Source organism: Haliaeetus leucocephalus, unplaced genomic scaffold (assembly GCF_000737465.1).
Source record: "Haliaeetus leucocephalus isolate CR32 unplaced genomic scaffold, Haliaeetus_leucocephalus-4.0 Scaffold450, whole genome shotgun sequence".
Lineage (NCBI taxonomy): Eukaryota > Metazoa > Chordata > Aves > Accipitriformes > Accipitridae > Haliaeetus > Haliaeetus leucocephalus.
In genome coordinates, this window is record NW_010972886.1 from 8,045,610 (window position 1) to 8,066,939 (window position 21,330).

The 21,330-nt window shown below is 40.5% G+C and overlaps 1 protein-coding gene across 8 annotated transcripts in view; it reads left to right on the forward strand.

The window, feature by feature from the left end:
* The window catches only part of EHBP1 (EH domain binding protein 1), a 225,677-nt gene that overhangs the window by 20,147 nt on the left and 184,200 nt on the right, over nt 1–21,330 (forward strand). For all 8 annotated transcript variants that reach the window (XR_774823.1, XM_010574733.1, XM_010574736.1 and 5 more), the window contains exon 3: nt 12,750–12,807. Coding sequence is in view for 7 of the 8 variants with exons in the window: in XM_010574733.1 (XP_010573035.1) it covers nt 12,750–12,807 (58 nt within the window). In the remaining variant the exon portion in view is untranslated. The remainder of the gene's footprint in view (nt 1–12,749; nt 12,808–21,330) is intronic.

Consider the following 21,330-nt stretch of genomic DNA (forward strand, 5'->3'; position numbering starts at 1 on the left):
AAGGACCACTACTCTTATTTTCTTCTGTAGGGATGCCGAGCCAAAGGGCTGACCTAGCTCTGAGGGCTCTGTTTGTAGGAGCATCTGACTTGCGTGAAAGCTAGATCAGGTTGTAACAGAAAAATATCATATAGGGAGATAGTTTAAAAAAATAAAAACCACAAACAAACAAAAATGGCTGCTGAAAGATGTAATTTCTTTGTGCATTTTCAGCATCAGCATAAATTCAGCTATACTGTAGGCTCTGTATGTTTGCTTTTTTAAATCGAAACCTGTGCTTTAAAACAGTCATATTAAATATGCTATTAGTTTCCAGCTTAGCTGATCTTGAAATAATTAGTTACAATTCTAGTTTCAGATTGCTGTTCATGAGATGCCCAACAGCAGTTATTAGCAAAACCTGTTTAGGTCCTTAGTTGTTGGTGGGTTTAGGGTTTTTTGACCTTGAAATAGAAATATTTCATCAGTTGTATTGCAAATTAGGAAGTTTGGTATTTTCAAAATACTTTCCAATACTTAAAAGCTGTAAGATCATATTTTTACATTTCAAAATAGAAATAGAGGTCTTCCAGTTAGGAAATTTTTTTGCTTTTTTGTTTTGTTTACAATATCCAGCCCCTAGTGTTGGCAGGAGGTTTTGCTTGGTCTCTTGGGTATCCATGAGTTAATATGCATTTTTTTCTTAGCCAGTACTTGCTGCTGGGTATGAGCCAGGGGTGTGACTTTGAGGGCATTAATTAAAAGATTTGGTCGGTTTAGCTTCCTAAAAATGATACACATTTTTAGACTTTGTATGTACAATTCTAGGGGAAGAATTGGTGATCTCTAAATAGAAATAAACAGTGTTGCTTTTGAGATTGACTTCTGTAATCAGAGGTGTTAACTTCTGTTTCAGGAGGCAGCTTGGAAGCAATGTAACAACTTAATTAAACAGATTGAGCAGGAAGAGGAGGAGTTATTCTAATTTTGCAGTCTTTGGAACAGTTATTTAGCTGTAAATACTGATCAAATAATTTTTCTTCTTATGGCCATACCTCCATCTTAAAGCAGTTCTCAAAAGGCTACCAACATGAAATGGGGCATCTCATGGGAAACAGTAGTGGCAGTTTTGAATGGCCTACGCAAGTTCCTTGGAAACCATATGCAAAAATTTTGTAACTCTGGTAATTAATGGTTTTATTTCTTAACATGCAAGAAAATCATAGCTTTAGTTTTGGAAACCACCCATGTATAGCTTGCTGCTGCAAAATTTATCACATTGGCTTATTCTCATTTTTCACATTTTGAAGGTCTCATTAAGCTTGGAGAAGACAAGGTAGGCTTTGGGGCTTTTTGTTTTGCTTAGTGCACAAGCGTGTGACTTCGGTACCCAACTTTAAATGCAAGGTACCCATGTTTCCCTGTGGTGCTTTGATGCTGTGGCTGCTTCAGAGATTTCCAGTAACTGGTGCATTATTGCAGTTGTTAAAATCTTCTAATTTTGTGCCTCTGAAGGGTGGCAGGAAGGTGTGTTACTTCCACTGGTGCCCCAGCTATTGAGAGGAGGAGGAGTATTCCTCCTGGTAACCAGGTGCTTTGCTGAGAGCAGGTGATTTGTAATCCTGTGGTTGGTCATAGAGCCAAGGTGATGCCAGAATCAGAGCTGAGAAAGCACTTCAGGATCTCATCTTTCAATGCTCCCCTTCCCCGAAAGTGAGTTCATACTTCTTGATACCATATCTGTTATGGCTGTGGCAGAGAGCACCTGACAGTATTTGCAAAGTCTGGTCTCCTGGGCAGAGACAGGGGAAAGGAGCTAGCACAGCATGTCATGTTTTCACTTCCCTCCTTTCCCCCCCCTCCCCCCTTTTTTTTTTCTCTTTGTGATACTAATTTGCAAAAGCGAAAGGAGGCTGCTGGCAGATGAGGAACCTTTAATTGGAGAGCTCATTGTAGGTGGGCCAGGAGTGCCCATGTCTCAGAACAGATGCTGGTTAATTTAGGGCTCACTAAAGTCATCATTTAGAAAATGAAGTGTAAGTTTGTATCATACCAGCTCTTCCACGCTGCTCCCTGTATGGACACAGCATACCATAGATCTACCCCTTAGCTTACTATATGCTTGTGTTGTGCTACCCAGTGTTAGGCTACAGTCTTCTTTGCAGTGTAAATCAAGAGTTTGCACTGTCTTTATAGCTTCAAGCATATATTCAAGCTTTTCAAACTTTCCAGTATTGAAGAAGCAGACTACTGTGTGTCTTAGCACTCATTTGCTCTTTGTAGGTATCAGCCTTTTTAATTAAAAACACTAATTACTGTATAAGCATCTCAGTCCCATAATCCAGGCACCTGAGGTAGTGATATGAACTTTCTCTTTAGACAAACCCTTCAAGCTGGTACCATTCTGCGCTTGCTACACCCACTCAGAAACGTTTAGTTTGTTCACAGTTTCTGTGCATCTTCAAAAGATAGAAGTTGCTTTGTGTAATCCAAAACATGGCCTTAAGAAACAAAAACAAACACGAAAACCCTGGTGTAGTTGGTTTGGAAGGGAGCTTTAAAAGATGTACGGTGCCAGATTCTCCTATGCCTGCCCATGCTGAACTGTAATTTTCTTCAGTATGAGTCCATGGATTGCAAGGAGAGGAGGAGAATGGAGGCATCTGAGACTTGCTTTGTCCAAGTCCTAACATGGTTGTTGGAATTTCCATGGAACAGAAGTCAAAACCTTTTTTTGGTATCTGTGTGTGAATGTGAAACTCGCCCAGGCAGTAAGAACAGCAAAGATCATCCTCTTTAATTGCTCATAGTAGGCTATGCAGAATTTCTTAAATCCATTTTAGACAAATTGGAGGAAGAAGATTCTGTTGTGAATAGTTCAGTTTTCTAACACTGTGGTTTTGGTGAAAGATACACACTTTTTTTATGTTCTGCAGGAATTGCAGAAAAAATAGATTTTTTTTTTTCTCTACTGTTTCCAGATTGAAAAACAGAAGGGCCTTCTGTTTGAATGCTATTTGAGAAAAAAAAAATTATGCAAAATGGAATAGGATCTGTTTTGTAATAGGGTCTTATTAAAATTGACAATGATGTGCTGAGAAGCCTCTTGCATATTTTTAGTACAGAAATACATTGTTTGATGCAGGCATTTGTTTTTGATAGGTTGAAGCTACATTTCAGGCAGCATTTGTCAGTCAAAGAATTTTATTTTAGCTATGCTTTTTGCACTTTTTATAGTGAGAATACATCTAACATTCACATTTGTAGTGCTTCAGAATAAGAAGGGGTAACACAATAGTTTAAGGTATCCTCAGTAATGCACATACATTGTTGTACAGAGATATTATATTTGGTCTATAGGTAGAGGTATAGGTAGGTCACAGAGCATGACTAAAATCAAAGGGAGGGTTGATGCTGCTCAGTGTCTGTCTGAAAATTTTCTGAAGGCTGTATAGTCAGTGTGGATGGGAGCTGGAATTTGAATTCAAAATTCCTGGTTTACTTGGTCAAGTTTGCTAAAACTGTGTTTCCCTGATCCTTGTCACTAATCTGTTTTATTGTTTTACACCACAGTGAACACGGACATTCATGAAGAGAGGGGCAGATAATGCCGATCACTTGTGTCCGCTTAAGGAAGTGCGGGATGTGGAGGCTGGGTGCACGGAGATCTGCATTCAGCACTTGGGTTTCACAGAAGATAGATGGTCTAGCACTTCACCTTCTTAAACCAGCCTTCAAATGCGCTGTTATGTATGAGATGAAAATGAGCTTGATTTCTAACTAGTTTGTGTTTATTCACTTTGCAGTTGTCAGGCTCCAGCTCTGTAGGGAAGAAGATCAGGGTAGCGAGTTCACCACGGGTCAGGACTGGGTGGACTGTGCAAGCAGGTTTGTGTAGCGCCTGCTCTTGCCATGTGCAGCTCGGGAGGAGCGACCTACCAACTCTAAACTGAAAGTGTTTTTTAAAAAACTTTGATTCATTGTTGTTAAAATGTAGACTAAATATTCTGAAAAAAGAACATAAAAAGGAAAATCGTGCATCTGAGAAAGATCTGACTCATGGTAGCCTCCTGTGAACTTTCCACTATAAAGCAACATGCTCCGCTCTTTCCATTTAAGGTTTGTCTGAATGGCTCCATTAGCGTGTACTCCTCCCTGCCAGTTAGCCTGAGCCCCTGCTAGCCATGCACAAAAACCTGACCTGCATTTAGTGGTGTTCTAATGCTCTGAACTTACTTGACTGGGAAGGTTGGAATTACAAGCAAGCTTTTAGGTGGCCTTAAGCAGCTCTTGTTTTCTGTAGGCGTTGTTTGTTACAGAGTATTGGGAGGCATTTCTAAGCTCTGGTGTGGTGGGATGTGTAGTGTAAACACGTGGACTAAGCATTGCTGGAGTAAATGTCTGCCTGAGGGAAGTGTCTATGATTATAGCAGAGTGAGATAAGACATCCACTTGGTCCTTCTGGTGCAGTACTCTTAACCCCTCCTTGGGACAAGCAAGAATAAATTGGACCAGGCAAAGAAAGCTTCTACGTGGAGGGCAGCTGGATGTGATGTAAAATTCAGGGCCTAGTCGACAAATCCTCCTGTTACTGCCAAAAGGACGTTAAAGAACACAATTTCTGAAGACTAGGGTTAGTTTGTGTATTCTGCAATATAAAATTCTGTTGCAAAAAACTTTAAGAAAAGATTTGCTAGATAGTCCTGTTGAGATTGTTTTGTTTAAGATTCTTTGCTGCAATAACTCCTTGAAAAATGAAGCTGAATCTGTCCTTGTTGGTTGTTCTGAATAATGGATGAACTTGGCCCTTGTTTAATCCGGCTCATTCTGCAAACTTCGTTTGTGTTTGGTTTAAGAAAACCAAGTCATCAGCAGTACATGCTACACATTCCATGCTCAGCCTCGCAAATAGATGCTGTGCAGATTCAGTAGGTCTGACTGCACTTGTAAAATAGTTGTAGTGTCTTGCTTTGTCCCTTTTTTGTTTAAACCAAGCAAAGCCAGACTAGAGCTTCTTTCGAAAAGCAAAGCATAATCTTGAGACTTAAGTCTTGCTGGGGCCAGTCTGTTCAGCTGCAGATGTATTAAAAAAACCCTAAAATTCAGTTCACAGAGAAAATCCTGGTCTTTTGACAGCTTGTGTAGTCTTGAAAAAATAGAGACCTCTGGTGGGAAGAAATGAAGGAGGAATTTTCTGTGTTAAGCGTACAAAGTGAAGATGCAGAAGCGGAGGGATCTCAGCTATGGTGTCTTCTTGCTGTGCCTGTTTTAAAGGTTTCTCTTTTGAAATTTCCCAGCCTTGCCAAGACTACTGGATCGTTGCAGTGAGGGAAGAACAAGCTTTGTCTTATTTTAGGGGCTTGATGCATATTTTGCAGTGAGTTAGGTTGGGAGACTGCTGTTTTGATTCAGATAGTCTGACATGGTAATGCTGTGAGATGGTTCAGAAGTCTGTTCAAAGGCCTTATGTGGGAGTCCGCAGTGAAGTGGGAGCAGACGGACAACGCCAGGTGAACATGTCAGCCATCCTACCTTAATTTGCTGGTGGATATGTCCTGGCATCTTGTACAACTACGCTGAATGATGTCTGGGTACAGAGTGTTTTGAATACCCTTAACTTCCACCATGGAAGTTAAGGGGAGGTGGGGAAGAAAACCCCAAACCCCTTCCTAAAATTGCAAAGCTTCATCTCGTAATTGTACTTCATCTTATAATTAGCTCAGATGGGTTTTATCTGCATGGTGTTTTATTTTCTTCTTAATGTTTCTGGTTTTTGCAATCAGTGCTGTACCTTCACTCGGCAAGAGGGCCCATTTGGCAAATGCATCAACATGTGACATCATTCTTACCAGCATCTCTAGGCCTGTTTAAAGCATCGGTGGTGACTTCACTGCACTTCCTGGAGTTGTAGGCAGCTGTGGAATTTCATTGATCATGACCAACAGGAAATTCTGAAGGAAAAAAAGCCTTAGTACAAGGCTCATGAAAGGCCATGATTAGTTCCTTGGCTAATGGTAATACATGGCATAGTGTAGGTCCCAGTGCAGAAGAATACACTGCAAAGAGAGCTTTTCAAAGTAATTATCTGTAAAATGAGGAAAAGTAATGTTCATCCCAAATTAATGGTGGTGTAGAACTGATCACATTTATTTTTGAGAAACCATTAGATAGCCTTGATAGCATTCCAGCAGTTGTGTAGAAAGCTGTGTGCTCTTGGGGAGGGAGGATTGGATCATAATGAAAACCTTGCACATCATGCTGGCATGCACAATGCAGAGGGGACAAAAGGTTATTTAAAAAAAAAATTCTTATCAGAAGTACTTTGACATTAGTCTTCAAGTAATTATTTTTATCCTTCAATAGGTGCATCTGCATGCTATTGTGCTAAAACTGCTGCTTCTCTTGTTAATTATACTCCTTTAAGCTTGCTTCACAAGAGTAATCTAGCAGCCCATAATAATTAATGCAGTTCATATCAAACACAGTAAGAATAAAACAAGCTCAACTGGAAAAAAAAAAGGGGGAGGGGGAGAAGGCAAAACCTAACACTTGGGCATTTTGATCCCAAAACAAACATGCAGGCTGTAGTGTGTCTGTGTACATACAAAAAAGGTACCTTGTGCATTACAGGCATTTAAAGGTTATTGAATGTAATGATACTTTGTTATAAACAAATACTGTTACCTATTTTCTCTCCTTTCACCAAAAGGTTGTTAGTAATTGGTCTTCCATTGGCTTCAGTGGCCATAATTAAAGTTAAGTGCATTTGCAATTCTTTCCAGCAACAGATTCTAAACATAAGTCTTTTACAGTTTGGTTTGTTTTGGTGGTTGTTTTTTATCAAATGGTAAGTTTGGTGGAGAGATAGGTCCTGGTTAATGTTATCTGCTTCTGCTGAAAGGTTTACAAAACAAGAGTTAACAGGAGACTTGATACCTTTTATGTCCTTCTTTCACAAGTGATATTTAGAGAGTTCTGTAATCAAAATGTTGTGCAAATGTTTCCTGGAATGATCAAACCAAACCCCAGAAGACCTTGAATCTTGCACAACCTCCTTTTCAATCGGTGAAATTTGTGGCATATAAGGTAATGACCAGATGACATAGTTTTTTTCCAGCCTGGGGAATGGTTTTATTACTTTATTTAATAGTTGTGGATATGGCAAAGTCTGGTTCCAGTATTTTGTTTTATTTTATTTTTTAAATCAGTTGTTTCAATGGGAGAATCGAAGATACCAGAATCATGGCTTCTGTCTGACAGGAATAGCAGGCATGGTTTTGAATTATAAATGTTTTATTAATCTGTATTTTAAATCTTGTTTTAGTTACTTAGTATGCAGGGCAGCGATGAAGCTCTTTTACTGAGCCACAAACTTTGAAATCATAATCTTCCCTGCTTTGCTGAATAAGTTTCACTTGCAAGTAACAAAATAAGCTTACTACTGTAAGTTGCCTTTCTTCAGGGATAGTTTCTTGTGAACCACACAAAAATGAGTAAACAGCAAATACAAGTTTATGGTAGGCTTTATAAAATACGATCTTTTGGATCAAAGCTGGATCCTTCAGTACCTGCCGCTGGGTCCCTGCCTTTCACGGTGGCAGTGTCTGATGCCCCAGTGCTTCTGGCTTCCTTCAGCTCCCCCTCCCAGGGGGCTGCTGCTGCTTTGGCAATGCTGCATACTGGCATGGGGTGAAATGCAAAGCACCACCAAGCCGATCATGTTAGATTCCAGTACAGTATTAAATATTCCTACTGAAAGATTGGTGGTGTTGAATTGTACAGATTGAAGCAATTACTTGGCATGGAGATGTAGCTGTTCAGCTAAAACCCACTTCTTTCCCCCACTCCAACCCTATTGTCATAGGGTTAGTGGTGTGTTATTCCTTACCTTAAACATACTGGCTTTGCTGGAGCTGAATAAGTGACTATCTAAAAGCTGGCGGGTTTAAAGGAATGAGAAATGTTGTTTGTGCAGCACAGGAAACTAATTTTCTAAATTTTTTTTTATAGCTGACCATTAGTATTTGTTCAGTTTGCACCATTATGCATTTTGTATTTGGAATGATCTCCGAGTTTACAGAGTAAACTTATAAAGGATACTAAAACCAGTGTTCAGCCTAATTCGTCAGAAGTTATTTTATTTGCTTTTATTGTTGGTTAATGAGCAGCCCAGCTTTATGATGTTGAAGGAGGGGAGAAGTCTGAAATGCTTTAAATGAGCAAACTGCATTATGTGGGTGTGGCCATTGCCTAGCACCGAGACATCACTAATAACCTTGAATGCAAATTTGCCGATTAAAGTATGAGCTGGGCTTTTTCTTCTAGAAGTGTATTGGCATATAAGAACAATGAACAGATTGTGGAAGAAAAGGTTGCTCTTGGCTTAATTCGTAAAACAGTTCTATGGAGATATTTTTAAATTGTTGGATTTGTGACTTTCTTGAAGAAAATCCCTTAGAAAAACTGCTGTTCTTTCTCTGTTGTTTCAGTTAAGCATGTGCTACGCTTAGTGGGGAAACTCATCCTTGGGAATATTTTCTTCTCTTCCCTTTTCTCCCCATTCCATTTTGCAAAATTTTCTGTCTCCATATTTTGGTAACCTTCCTTGTTTTGTTTTGGCGCAGTACCTCTGGATGTGGAGATACATACTTGAAGCTGAAGGAGCAAAATATACTTAGTACTTAACAAAATAAATATAATGGTGAAAGAGCCTAGGGGAACAAGTGCTGCTCATGGTCTCCCATCAGCATGGCTTGGTCTTGTCAGTCTGAATTGAGACTCTAGTTGGCTTTTTCATTTTAGTGTATTTCTTTATATTGCTGGCAGAGGGAGTTCTTCAAAATAGGGAAATAAATCCAGGCTTGGTGATAACTGTGTGTGTATGTGATGCAGGCACAGCTCCTGCTGAAGAACTGTATTGAAGCACCAGCTGTCTCTGACAACCTGTGTAAAGCCAAGCAAGCAATGGCATGGTTTAAAATGAAATGAAAGAATTAGAATTAAATGTAAGGTCAGTTACCAACCTGGAACACATGCGTACCAGTATCACAGGAGATGACTGTCATGTTTTACTGCCCATATCTGATTTTTTTTTTTTTTTTTTCTGTCCACACTTGGAAGGATTTCTGCATTGAGGCTTGTCAACCATTGGCAATTGTTTTATGCTACTTAGTTTTTCAGAATAACTGTGTTGTGTCTACATATAGCCTCTTCTTAACTCTTGTCTTTTCTTGAGGCATCTGGCATAGCCACGGGTCTTTTCTAGAGTACCTCGTAATGAAAAATATCTGTGGTGCAGGAGTGCAGGTATGGATTCATTTCTACTTTGAATTGACTCGCTTCGGCACTGACACTCCTCCTGTTTCCTCGCTTTGCTTTGCTGTCTTGCTTCTCTTGGCCCATTTGTTTGCACATGTATGTAACTGTTCTTGGGCCATCTCCATTGGGTGCTGGCCTCCTGGTTTAGATGTTGGCACCATGTGGAGCTGAGTGTGCTGCTTTACTTTTCCAGCTTGTGGCATGTTTCCCCCCGGGAAGATTATCCAGTGCCATTGTAAGAAAAAATCACTTCTGATGCCAAGATACATAAGACAAGATCAAAACAGATCTAGAGGGACAATGCGGTGTCACCATTACCTGAGCTGGAGCTGCAGGGAAGGAAGGGACCTGTGCAGGATCCTTCTTAGCCTCCCTCACAGGATCTCTGGAGAACTGAGTGCTCTTCTGATGAGAACGTGTGGAAATCTACTTTTGAAATCCATGTGTTGGAATTCAATGTTTTCGTGATCTACTAAGTATACCATGAAGAATGTCTTTTTGTCTCTTGGGTGTTTCTGATAGCTGGTGTTCCTGTACACCTGAGCAGGCCAATGCCACGGCAAGTATAGCGGCTGGCTGTGCTGGCGAGAAGAAACAGGGAGGAGACATTCTGCTGAGCACTGTGTCCCTTTAGATGAAAGGGAGAAGAGGTGGAGAGCTGGTGGCAGTGTGGACTTGTGCTCTTAACCTCTGCAGGCGTTGTCCTGCCTTTTCCTACTGAAGGTCCTATTTGTGTGATTCCTGGGACACAGAGTGCCACTCTTGGAGGGAGGGTTGTCTTCAGTGTAACCACTGGTACTGCAGGAATGCATCTTCTTTTAACTGTTTTCTCTTTTTCTTCCCTCCCACACCTTCCCCTGCTTCTGGCATTTTTTTGTGCTCAGAGGCAAGCTTAGGATTGAATGAGTCAAGGTTAGATGAAATTTGGTTCACAGGCTAGTTTCTGAAATGGGAATAAGTCAGTTTAAAGTGCAAAGTCAAATAACTCTGGAAAAAATTGGTTATTGTAGGCATGGGTTTGGATTGCTTCGCTTCAAGGAAATTGCTTGGGGGTGGTTTTTTTTCCTGGTGGTGCAAACACAGCTCCCATCAAAGTGAATGGGGGTGTATGCCAACAGATGAGAACCTAACACACCTGACACCAAGTGAGCAAAGAACTTTTGAAGTACAACAGTATGACTCATTACTGAGCAAGATTTTGCAGGAGAAGCCACAAGCAGAGTGTCCTGGTTTCAGCTGGGATAGAGTTAATTTTCCTTCTAGTAGCTGGTATAGTGTTATGTTTTGGATTATTATGAGAATAATATTGATAACTTAGTCATTGCTAAGTAGTGTTTATATACTAAGTCAAGGACTTTTCAGCTTCTCATGCCCAGCCAGCAAGAAGGCTGGAGGGCCACAAGAAGTTGGGAGGGGACACAGCCAGGGCAGCTGACCCAAACTGGCCAAAGGGATATTCCACACCATGTGACATCATGCCCAGTATATAAACTGGGGGCAGTTTGCCTGGGGGGATTGCTTCTTGGGAACTAACTGGGCATCAGTCGGCAAGTGGTGAGCAACTGCATTGTGCATCACTTGTTTTGTATATTCCAATCCTTTTATTATTATTATTGTATTATTATTATTATAATTATTAGTTTCTTCCTTTCTGTTCTGTTAAACTGTTCTTATCTCAACCCCTGAGTCTTACTTTTTTCCCTGATTCTCTCACCCATCCCACTGGGTAGAGGGGGAGTGAGCAAGCAGCTGTGTGGTGCTTAGTTTCTGGCTGGGGTTAAACCATGACAAGAGCCAACCTATAGTTTAGGTCACCTAAACAAGCCATAAGAGTGAATTTGCACAGTTAAATGCAGTAGGTTATTTCACTTTCAATTTATCCCAACCTGGAAATTAAGGGATATATTAAAGGAGTAAGGTGCAATACAGAATAGCAAATAAAAGCTTGTGTCTTAATTTCCTTTGCAGCATCTGCCTTTAACTCTGTTTTTCAGGAGAACTGTAGTTTGAGAGGGGGTTTAAATGTAAATCATAGGTGATGTATTAGTTTTATTGTAGCCTGCAGAAATTATGAACAGCTCAATGGGAAGGTATATAATACAGCAGCCAGCACTTCCGTGCTTAAAATGACTATTAAACCAGTTGGGTTTTCATTTGAAAAGTTAGTTATGAAGTAGGTGGTCTGCCTGTGAGGAAAATACTAGGATAGCAGTGTGAACACTGCTTTTTTTAATTCAGAATACTTGTGTGGATTTTTTTGGGTGCATCTTTCAGTAATGATTTGAGCGCATTGGATGTTAGCAAGAAAAAGTCAAGATACGTTTTGTTTTTCCCCCCATGATTTTTTTTTTAAACATGAAACAGGGTTTTCTGTTGGCTTTAGAAACACAAGGATTCTTACACCAGTGTGTCAAAAATCCGAGCAGCAATTTTTTTCCAGGCAGAGTCACAGGTTTAGTGGAGATGTGAACTCCATTGAAAATCATTTATGGGTGGATTTGCAGTCAGGCTTGTTGATGGAATTTGGGTCATCAGCCATAACACAAAGCTGGAATGGAGGGTCAGGAGCCTCTGGGAGAGGGGTCATGGGTCTGAAAGTAGGACCAGAAGTGTGGCCATACAATGGGAAGCGTATCATGGGCCAAAAAAAGAAGCCTGGAAGTTAGGTCAATATCAAAAAATCACTCAGAGACAACTGTAAAACTAATAAGGTAGAAGTAATTGGGCTGTAACTATTAACCAAGAAATAAATCTTAAGAAATTTAAAGAGAAAATAATTTGTACTGGAAGTGTCCTTTGAGTTTTCCATGTACATTCATTACAAATACCAAATAAACAATTGCTTGGAGAGCCACACTGAGTTTCAGCATGTTTCTCCTTCTGAGTAAAAGTTGAGGAAGCGCTGATTTATCTGTCTCTGGTCATCCAAGGAGATGTTGAGGAGTAATATAGGACTTGATTCTCTTGTTTGAGGTATTCAAGTAGAAAAAAATAATCCTTTGGGGATGAAAAAGTGAAATTGCCTGTTTTCTTTGCTGCTTAGCAGTACCTTTTCAATATGTCTGCATAAGAATTCAAACTAGAGCTTGCACTGATGTTTATTTGGGGTACTGGATTGTTTCCAGGGTGTCTTTGAAGAGGCTGGATCCCATTCTCTGCCCCATGGAAGAGTTTCTGTTCAGGTGTGCTGCTCGCTCTGGGGAGATGCCCACAGGCAAGGAGAGCAGGAGAACAATGACATTAGTGTGCGGATTGGAGGACAGCCTTTTTCTATAAATACATGTTATTTTTCTTGTTAGATGACCAATGTTGAGAGTGGTTTTTAGATGAGCTATTTTTAAGAGATAATGTATCCACTAAGGATGTCATTATGTATTGCAAGAGTTTTAATATAAACTGTTTACATATTGATCTTGTTGTAAATTAAGCTGTTTCTTCCTTATCTTCAACAGGCAGCCAGATAAACTAGTGGTGGTTTGGACAAGAAGAAGCCGAAGAAAATCCTCTAAGGTTAGTTGATTGCTTAATAAGTCCCAATTTCAGTGGCAAGAAGGGTCAGCTGTTTGAGGGACTGGTTTCTTGAGTGTGGGGAGCAGCCAAATAAATGAGAAATATTTTAATTGTGTTTCTTTTCAACCCAGTTTAGCCATGAAGTTCAGAATAAGCTGCTGTTGATAATGCTAATTTATGGAAACAGTTAACTCTGATTTCAGCTTTGGTTATTTGTTTAGCAGAACTGTATCATCATCAGTTCAATTTCAGTTATTAATTGCTAGACCTAATTAGAAAGGAGAATCTGTTTCACTACTAAAAGTGTATTAAACATAATAATAAAAAGAAGTAATAAAGAATCTGACATGACTGCAATAGGGAGATAAAGTCTGAATAAGAGGCTATTTCTCAACTAGAAAATACTACAAATCAAAAAGAATAAACGCAGGCTTTTTCAGCTAGTATTGTATATTTGAATTAAATGTTAACATTTTACTTCCACAAATGCTGTGAGGAAGCATGTGAATTTGTGTTTTATGGCTAGTGACTTGGTAGCCTGAGGAAAGGGAAGCTCCAAGTGAAGTCTTTCTAGTATTTGGGTGTTCATAAAGTTTGTCTTGTGTGCGGTTGGGTTTTTTGATATGTAAAAGTTTGCAAGCAGAGTAGCCCTCTCTTCTGTGAGCTTCACCTTACTTTTCTTCCTGCAGTAAGAAATCTGAAAGCCTTGTGAGATTACTGTCTCTTTGTTAAATGGTGCTCAGTTTGTCCAGACTGCTGAATTTTACTGCTCTGACAGTAAGATGCAGTTAGCCTCTGTGGAGGCTCCTTTGGGTCTGGGGTGAAGGGAAAGGTGAGACATTCTGTGTGTGTGGCTTGGTTTCCATAGAAAATGAAACCCGCAACACTCCCTATTTACACTGAGATTGAAACAAATGGCAGTCATTTCTAAACTTCTTCAGTGTCCAGTATGACAATGTCTTGTATGGTATTGTATTATTGACTAATAAGAGTAAAATCTTTTTGTCAATCCTAGCAGTCAGTTGTTGTTGCCCAGGGGAGCCTATTTCACGCATACAGCAGTCAAGCAAAGGTCTTTGTACACTGGTCGTATAGCAGGATTTCTTTTGCTGCCTTGTGCCCTCTGGTATAGGGCTGTCCCCTATCTGTCCAAAAGCTTGAGAAGGGCAACATGAATGAGCTGAGGAAAAGAAGCATCCTAACCACTGGGCAGGTTTGCAGGGGACAGGAGTGTGTGCTTGTTTCCTCCCTTCCCAGGACCATCTCCTCTTTGAGGTAACTCACCTGTACTTGCTCATTCCCTCTCCCCACAGCTGTTGCATCTCACCCTGGTAAGGCTTATGGCAAGTGGTCTGGACCAGAGGGGAAGTTTTGGAACTCAGCCTTTTAGTAATTCTTTAATTTAGTTAAATAGAGATGGTCTAAGCCCCCTTTTTTTTTTTTTTTTTTTTTTTTTTTTTTTTTTTTTTTTTTTTTTTTTTTTTTGCGTGTGCATGTAACTCAAAATGATACTTCAAGAACTCTGGGATGGTGGAGAGAGGGCACCCATGATAGAGAAGATACCTTGAAATAATCATATGTTGAAGAACTTAAATGTTTAGAAAATGTGATACACATTTTCCTCCCTTACTCAGGAGAGACTTTGGGGTTCTTTTTACTGGTACTCCTCTTTTTCTGACTTATTTTTCTGATTGTCATGCATATTTGCTGTATTTTGTCTTTTAACTTGAGGTCTAAATTATTTTAAGCTGTTTTACCTAAAGGCTGGTTACTGACTGAAAGTGACTGCACAACCAAATGCCTGCTCCACTGTGTGCATCCTAAATTCTGCTTTAGGGTATGAAAACCCAAAGGTGTTACCTGGTTAGTAAACAAGCGTGTGAACTTAGTCTGGCACATTTTCCAAGGTAGCTGCTCATGTTCCATGTTCGTACTCTGCAGCAAAGCCAGTCAGACTATTCCTCTTTTGTTGAAGGATAAACTATCTCAAGTTACCTTGAATTTATAGCATGGTGTATATATATGTAGGCAGTAACTGCTGATGTATGGTGTCTGTTGTGGCTTACCCTATGATAACTTTTCTATCTTAGTTCTGTTTAATTTCTGTAGAACAGAGAAAGATAATACGGAACAGTAAATTCAATACTTACACAAGCATTGTAACCCTGAAAAGCTTGGTGAGAAGCAAGGTATTTGTCCATGAATGACTGGTTTGCTGAGATTCAGAATATGTTCAGAAACAGAAGTCCTAACAAAAGTCCAGTAGGGCTTTGTGAAGTGATGGGTTTCTGCCTGTGGTGTTATAGGCATGATGCTGTAGGCTTCAATGGCAATATTTCGTTGAGGCAAGAGAATTTTCTGACACTAGCTCAGCTTTTTGGGCTTGAAGTTTTTTCAGCTGGACCATAAAGTTCCAGGATATGTCCTCCTGTGAGTGTCCTCTCTTTTGGTTACCAGGCAGTAGAAGCAACTTTTGGATAAACTGGCAGATTTACCTGAGACTCAGAAAAGTCTTTTGCTAACTAATTAAGTCATGCTTAGTAAGATCCCACAAAGGTACTCTGAAAGTGGCTGAGTGGCCCTGAGGCCTGGGCAGAGGATAGAGTTAATTTTAAAGCTTAGGTAGTTGATATGATGTGAGCTGTTTTGGTCTAAGACTGTAGATCAATAAATGTTCTTGTTCTCTTAGTCATCCTGCCAGTAAAATACTTTATTCGACATTTTTTTTTCATCTAATTGCTTTCTTGGAAGCAAGTCAAATGACTATTTCCTCGTATTTTATTTTTTGACAGACACTGGGCTCAGTGAGTACAAGGCATTAATAATTGTCTATGTTCTTCAGCTTCTTTGAGAAGGAAGAGAGGGATGAGGTCTTAACTTACTGTAAATATGTTGTAAAGACTTCTTTGGAGGTTATGATTTCTGAACTTTTCAGATTGTTAGGGATAATGAGGGATATCCCTACCATATAGTTCACCGACTTGCAGAATGGTTGAGGCTGGAGGATGTCTGCTCCAACCCCTCTGCTTAAGCAGGGCCACCTAGAGGTGATTGCCCAGGACTGTGTCCAGATAGCTTTTGAATATCTCCAAGGTGGGAGACACCACAGCCTCTCAGGGCAACCAGTGCCAATGCTTGGTCACCCTCACAGTGAAAAAGTGTTTCCTGATGTTCAGAGGGAACCTCCTGTTTCACTTTGTGCTCGTTGCCTCTTGTCCTGTCACTGGGCACCACTGAGATCTTGGCTCTGTCTTCTTTGTACCCTCCCTTCAGGTATTTATATACATCGATAAGATCCCCCTTCCCCTGAGCCTTGTCTTCTCCAGGCCAAACAGTCCCAGCTCTCTCAGCTTTTCCTCCTATGAGAGATGATCCAGTCCCTTAAACATTTTCATGGCCCTTTGCTGGACTCTCTCCAGTAGCTCCATGTATCTCTTGTACTGGGAAAGTACAAGAGATATGTTAACAAAAAATGTGGTGCAACTTCAAAGATGGTATGGTGGTGCTATGGACATATACTGGCACTGGCCTGCTTGACTAATGTAATCTTGAGATGCTGTTGAGCTGAAAGCAGAGTTCTTGATGTCCTTTGAAGCCCTTATTTTTGTGGTTTTCTATGATTTTGATAAGCCTTCTGGCCCACATACTTTCTTTCCAAGTAAACTACAGTGGTCTCTTGGTTAGAAGAAATAATGAGAGACATCATGTGCAGGAGTCTGAATATTTCAGTTGTTACTATGGGAAACATAGGATAGGAGCTGTAGATATGTTAAATTATACTAAGTTTTAAAGTGTTGCAAATGAAAAGCAATAACTATTTAGAAAGGGCATTTAAATGGTAGTCTGATGGATGGATACAGGACCATAAATGTATCCCGCAGTTACTGACCTTAGTGCAGATTTAAGTTACTTATAGCTCTATTCTGGGATCCCTTCTTTCTGGGCAAGTCTGATTTCGATGCTTTTCAAGGGGTGTGTCAAGACAAGATGGCTCTGTATGGTTGGGGATCTTCATTGTGTGTGTCAGCAGTTTGCAGAAAATGGTGATTTGCAGTCTTGCTGTGTTTGGCAGAATTACTCAGCAATCCTAGAACCAAAATGAACTTTCAGCTTGGGGAGGGAGGGAAGTCACCTATCTGCTGGTGCAAATGTTGACTTTCATCACAATCAGGTAGGTGAGGCTTGCTACCTCATTTAGATGGTTATCAGCATCCATAGTTTACAGAAGGTAAAGAAGGTGGAGCTTGTAGCAGTGGACTTGCTTAATTCTTCTTCTTCTGTACCCTGTCAATGCTGGCATGTTGCCCCCAGGTTTTCAGGCCATGGGCTTTTGGACCTTTTTTTTTTTTTTTTTTTTTTTGAGCGGGGGAGGAATGTCTTTGTTCTACTGTACAACAAGGGAAAAATGTGTTGTAAATATGTTTACCTTCATTTCACTGAGATGCTCTCGCATTTCCAGGCTTTGAACTAAGAAATTTCAATTTGAAAAGAGATGTTGCCATGATGTCAAGGAGGTACTTTCTGCTATTCCTGTGAACACATATAGGTTTATGGTTGAATTGTACACCTCTGAAGAATCAAATTTGCACTTGCTTCTGAGAGCCTGACAGAATTATTCTTCAAAGATCCTTTTTGTATCAAAGCAGAAGGAAGGTGCCTTAGCTGTGATTTCAGCGCTTCTGCTGCAGGTTTATCAAAAACTGTTTAAACACAGAGGAGAAGGAACAATGTCGGGAACAGGGAAAGGACTTGAACACTAAGAGCAGAGCCAAGAGAAGCAGAGGGACAGGGAGTAAAAAGGATCTATATGTAGGGAGTACAAAGGATCCCTTGTTGTCCACAACAGCAGCCCATCCAGCCTTTTTTCAAGGATATGCCATCAATAAAGCAGCAGTTGGGTCATCTGTTTTGCTGTCCTTGGCAATCTGTTGCCTTTTCTGGCTACCTCATTGCCTAGTGCTAGCCCTGCCTGTCACTACCAGCTTCTTCACTGACTGGAGTTATAAAGGCATGTTGTGACTCTGACATGCCAATGACTGCCTGGGACCAGCACAGTTCAGTAATGGCACTCCTGGGGCTTCTTGGTTTGTTAGTAAAGTAAGGAAATCATATTGGGTTGCAAATGTAAGCAGTCAAAATTAGGATGAGTCATTCTAATGGTTGATCTGTACCATTTTAGGCATATGGTATAGTCTTTAATAAGGCAATTGCAAATTGTTTTCCTACAGCGTTGCTGCCTCGTTGAGCAGACAGGGAGGAGGACTGAGTTTGCTTGCTGAGCGAGCAAAACAGCTTAAGTGATAAAGAAGTTGGAGGGTGTTTGTTAAAGAAGGTATAGAATATGAACAGAAAAGAGTGCCTCGCTGTTATGTGGTTAAATGCTGCCTTGGGGAGTTCAGTTTGGTCCCATCCTCATCTACAAAGTTCCTGACTGAGGCTAGATAGAATATTACAGCTAGATTTGATGTATCTTTACATTTTGTGGGTGTTTGGGGCATGGAGACTGACTTGCAGCGGTGTTGACCAGCCATCCTTACAGTTGAAGTGAAAAACGTCTGCTTTGGAAGACAAAACAGAAGGTTGTTTCATGCTTGATCCCTATAAAGTAAGGTCATTGCTGATTTAAGAAGACTGTGCCAAATTGGTGGAAACTGGCTATTCTTTCGCTGCTTGTAAATTGGGGGCCATAATACCCTTCTTTTTTCCAGGGATCCCATAAAGTTAAATTTTGGTGACATTCTGAGATGCAGTGATGGATGTCCCAGAAACTATGAGAAAAATAACAGCATTCAGTTTTGGGGGTTTGTTTGTTTGTTTGTTTTGGGTTTGTTTTGGTTTTTTTTAATAAGAAGCCCAATAGATAAGGCCAGAAACTGCTTGATGAGAAGGGGAAGAGGCTCTATCTGAGCATCATCTATTGTAAGCAGTGGATAAGGCAAGGTTTGGTGAAAGAAATAGCATGAATCATGTATTTAAGGAATATGTCATGAATGTGTATGTGTGAAATTAAGCTTGAACAGCTAGCTCAGTGCTAGAGAATCTGTTTCCTAGTGAAGATGAGTTTTTGCTCATTTTCCAAGCTTAGCAGTCTTTCTGTAGCTTTTTAGCAGTAATACTTGGATGCATAATTACAGTGTAACACGTATGTGCTGATGAATTGGAAGACATTCATGGGAAGACCTGTGGGAATCTACTAGTTTCCTTGTCTACTCTCAAGGGAAATGGACAGCAATGGGTTGAACGAAGGCTGCCTGGCATTACCAGGGCTTTGAGCTTTCTTCTTTGGCACATGCTGGGTTTTTTGGACTGCATCTCAGGGCAGTGCGATAGGAGCATTGTTCGGGTGCCCAGCCTCTCTCTTTAACTGGAGGGCCAAGCACAGTGATTTCAAGATGATCATGGGGATGCAAGCTATAGTCTGGAGTACAGTCTTTAATTTGTGTCCTCCCTTTGTGATACTGAGCTATGGTACAGAAGCAGCCATCCACAAACTGCCAGTTGAGGTTTCCTTTGGTGTGGGGGAATCGGCAGCTTTTCTCAGTCCATTCCTTTTCCAGAGGGTCCGTTAGCAGCTGGATCATATTGACCTCTGGCTGTCCCCAGATGATGTATGGCTTTGGTGGGAGTCCTCGCATAAAGCACATCGGAGCAATGCTTGGTCTGCACAAGCTACACTGCTAGCATGGAGGCACCAGATGAAGGATCTGACTGCTTAATGTCAGCTCCTCCTCTTTGAGTTATTAATTAATTTTTTTTTTCTCTTCCTGTTTAAGTGTTCTGCCTGGATAACGCTGAAGAAGAGGGATTATTATCCTTACAAGCTGAGCTGCCCTAGGCACTATTGGAGCCAGACAAGCTTCTGCTTGGCTCTTGTGCCCTGAACAGCCTGTCACAGAGACAAGTAGCAGAGCTGGTCTGATCATAGACAGTTGGCAAAAATTTTACCAGGGAAAGAAAAGCAGCAGCTCGCTGGCTCACGATAAAGCCACTTCTGGGGCTGCAGGTGAGGCATAATGATAGGTCCGTTTCTGACTTTGGCTTTTAAAAAACAGTATTGAGGGCTTGGCTATAGGAACATATTTTTGATTCATAAATATAAACTGTTCCATAATTTGTGGGAGGCTTAAAATATTATGGTTGGCTTTAGGATCTTACACGAAAGTAACTTGCAATTATGCTGCACAACAGGCAGGATGAGATGAGGTGGTAGTGAAGAAGGGAGAAAGCAGATGGGTAACGTAAAGCATCTGGAAGGGTAGGCTCTTGAAATAATGTAATATTTTGTTTTTGAAGGGTTAGGAAAGAGGGTTTTGTAGAGACAAGGAAAAGCGTAAGCAGCAATAAGCAGAGTTGGTCATGATAGGAATGGCACATGTTGCCAGGTCATGAAATCCCCTACATACAGCGGCTTCCATAAGGTACTCTAGTTAGCTAATTTGCCTGCATCTGCCTTATTTTCTTCATGATGAAGTGATGAACAGCTGGTGGTGGCATTTATTAATTTCATGTTTGAAACCAAAGTTCCAGATTCGTGGCTGTCTTCAACTTTATCATTTTTAATTCAGATTTAAAAGATTGTTCCGTTTATATTCTATCATCTAGACGGCTGAGCAGTGACTGTAAGGGAAGGTTTATAGTCAGTGTCTCCATGTTTTGTTGTTTGTTCCTCCCCCCCCACCTCCCCCAAGAACTAGCTAAAAAAATTCTAGTGTAGGTTTGGTAGGGTTTTTTGGTTTTGCTACCTCCCGTTCTTCCCTGTAAGAGGATAACACTGGATTTATAAATGTTTATACACTTTCTTACATTACAGAGAATTTATAGTAACTGTTTTTTTAGATTGGAGGAGAGTATTAAAAAAACCCCAGTGTTTATAAAATTACCGGGTTTCTTCCAAGTTTCGCAGCAATGTATTTGTATTTTGCTGTCCAAGTTTGCCTGCAGAGTGGGAGGCAGTTTCATATGGTCAAGGTCAGCCCCTGGTGGGTAATTACAAGGAAAGGTGGTGTAATAAAAAAGGCAGCCCTTGGGTGAGCTACTCTCATCTTCTTTTGTTCGATCAATGTATTGCCATATGTTGAACTAGATGGAGCAGCTTTATAGTCTTCTGTAATGTTTCACCATTTGGTGCAAGAGTTTCAGCAATCCTGGGGAACATTAGTTTTGCAATTAAGCCCGCTCATAAAAGTAAGCCCAATCTGTGCTCTCCAGCAGATACTACTTGGAGAACAAGACTGGAGTTTGTCTAGCCTGTGCATGAGGTGAGAGCGGTGTGTGAAACTGCTGTTTCATACAACCAAGAAGTGGACAGTTACAAGAATGGAGAGACTGTACCTTGCTGATAATAGCTTAAGTATTACTAATGCTGAGAATTTGCACAAACATCAGAACGCACTCTTTGTGTTTGAAATTACTGACTATTGAAGGCTGCTTGACAACAGATTGAGTATTTTCAGGAGTGTTTCACTAATTTTGAGTACAGTTTGTAAGCCCTTTGGTGTGTTGTATGTGCATTATCATATGGAG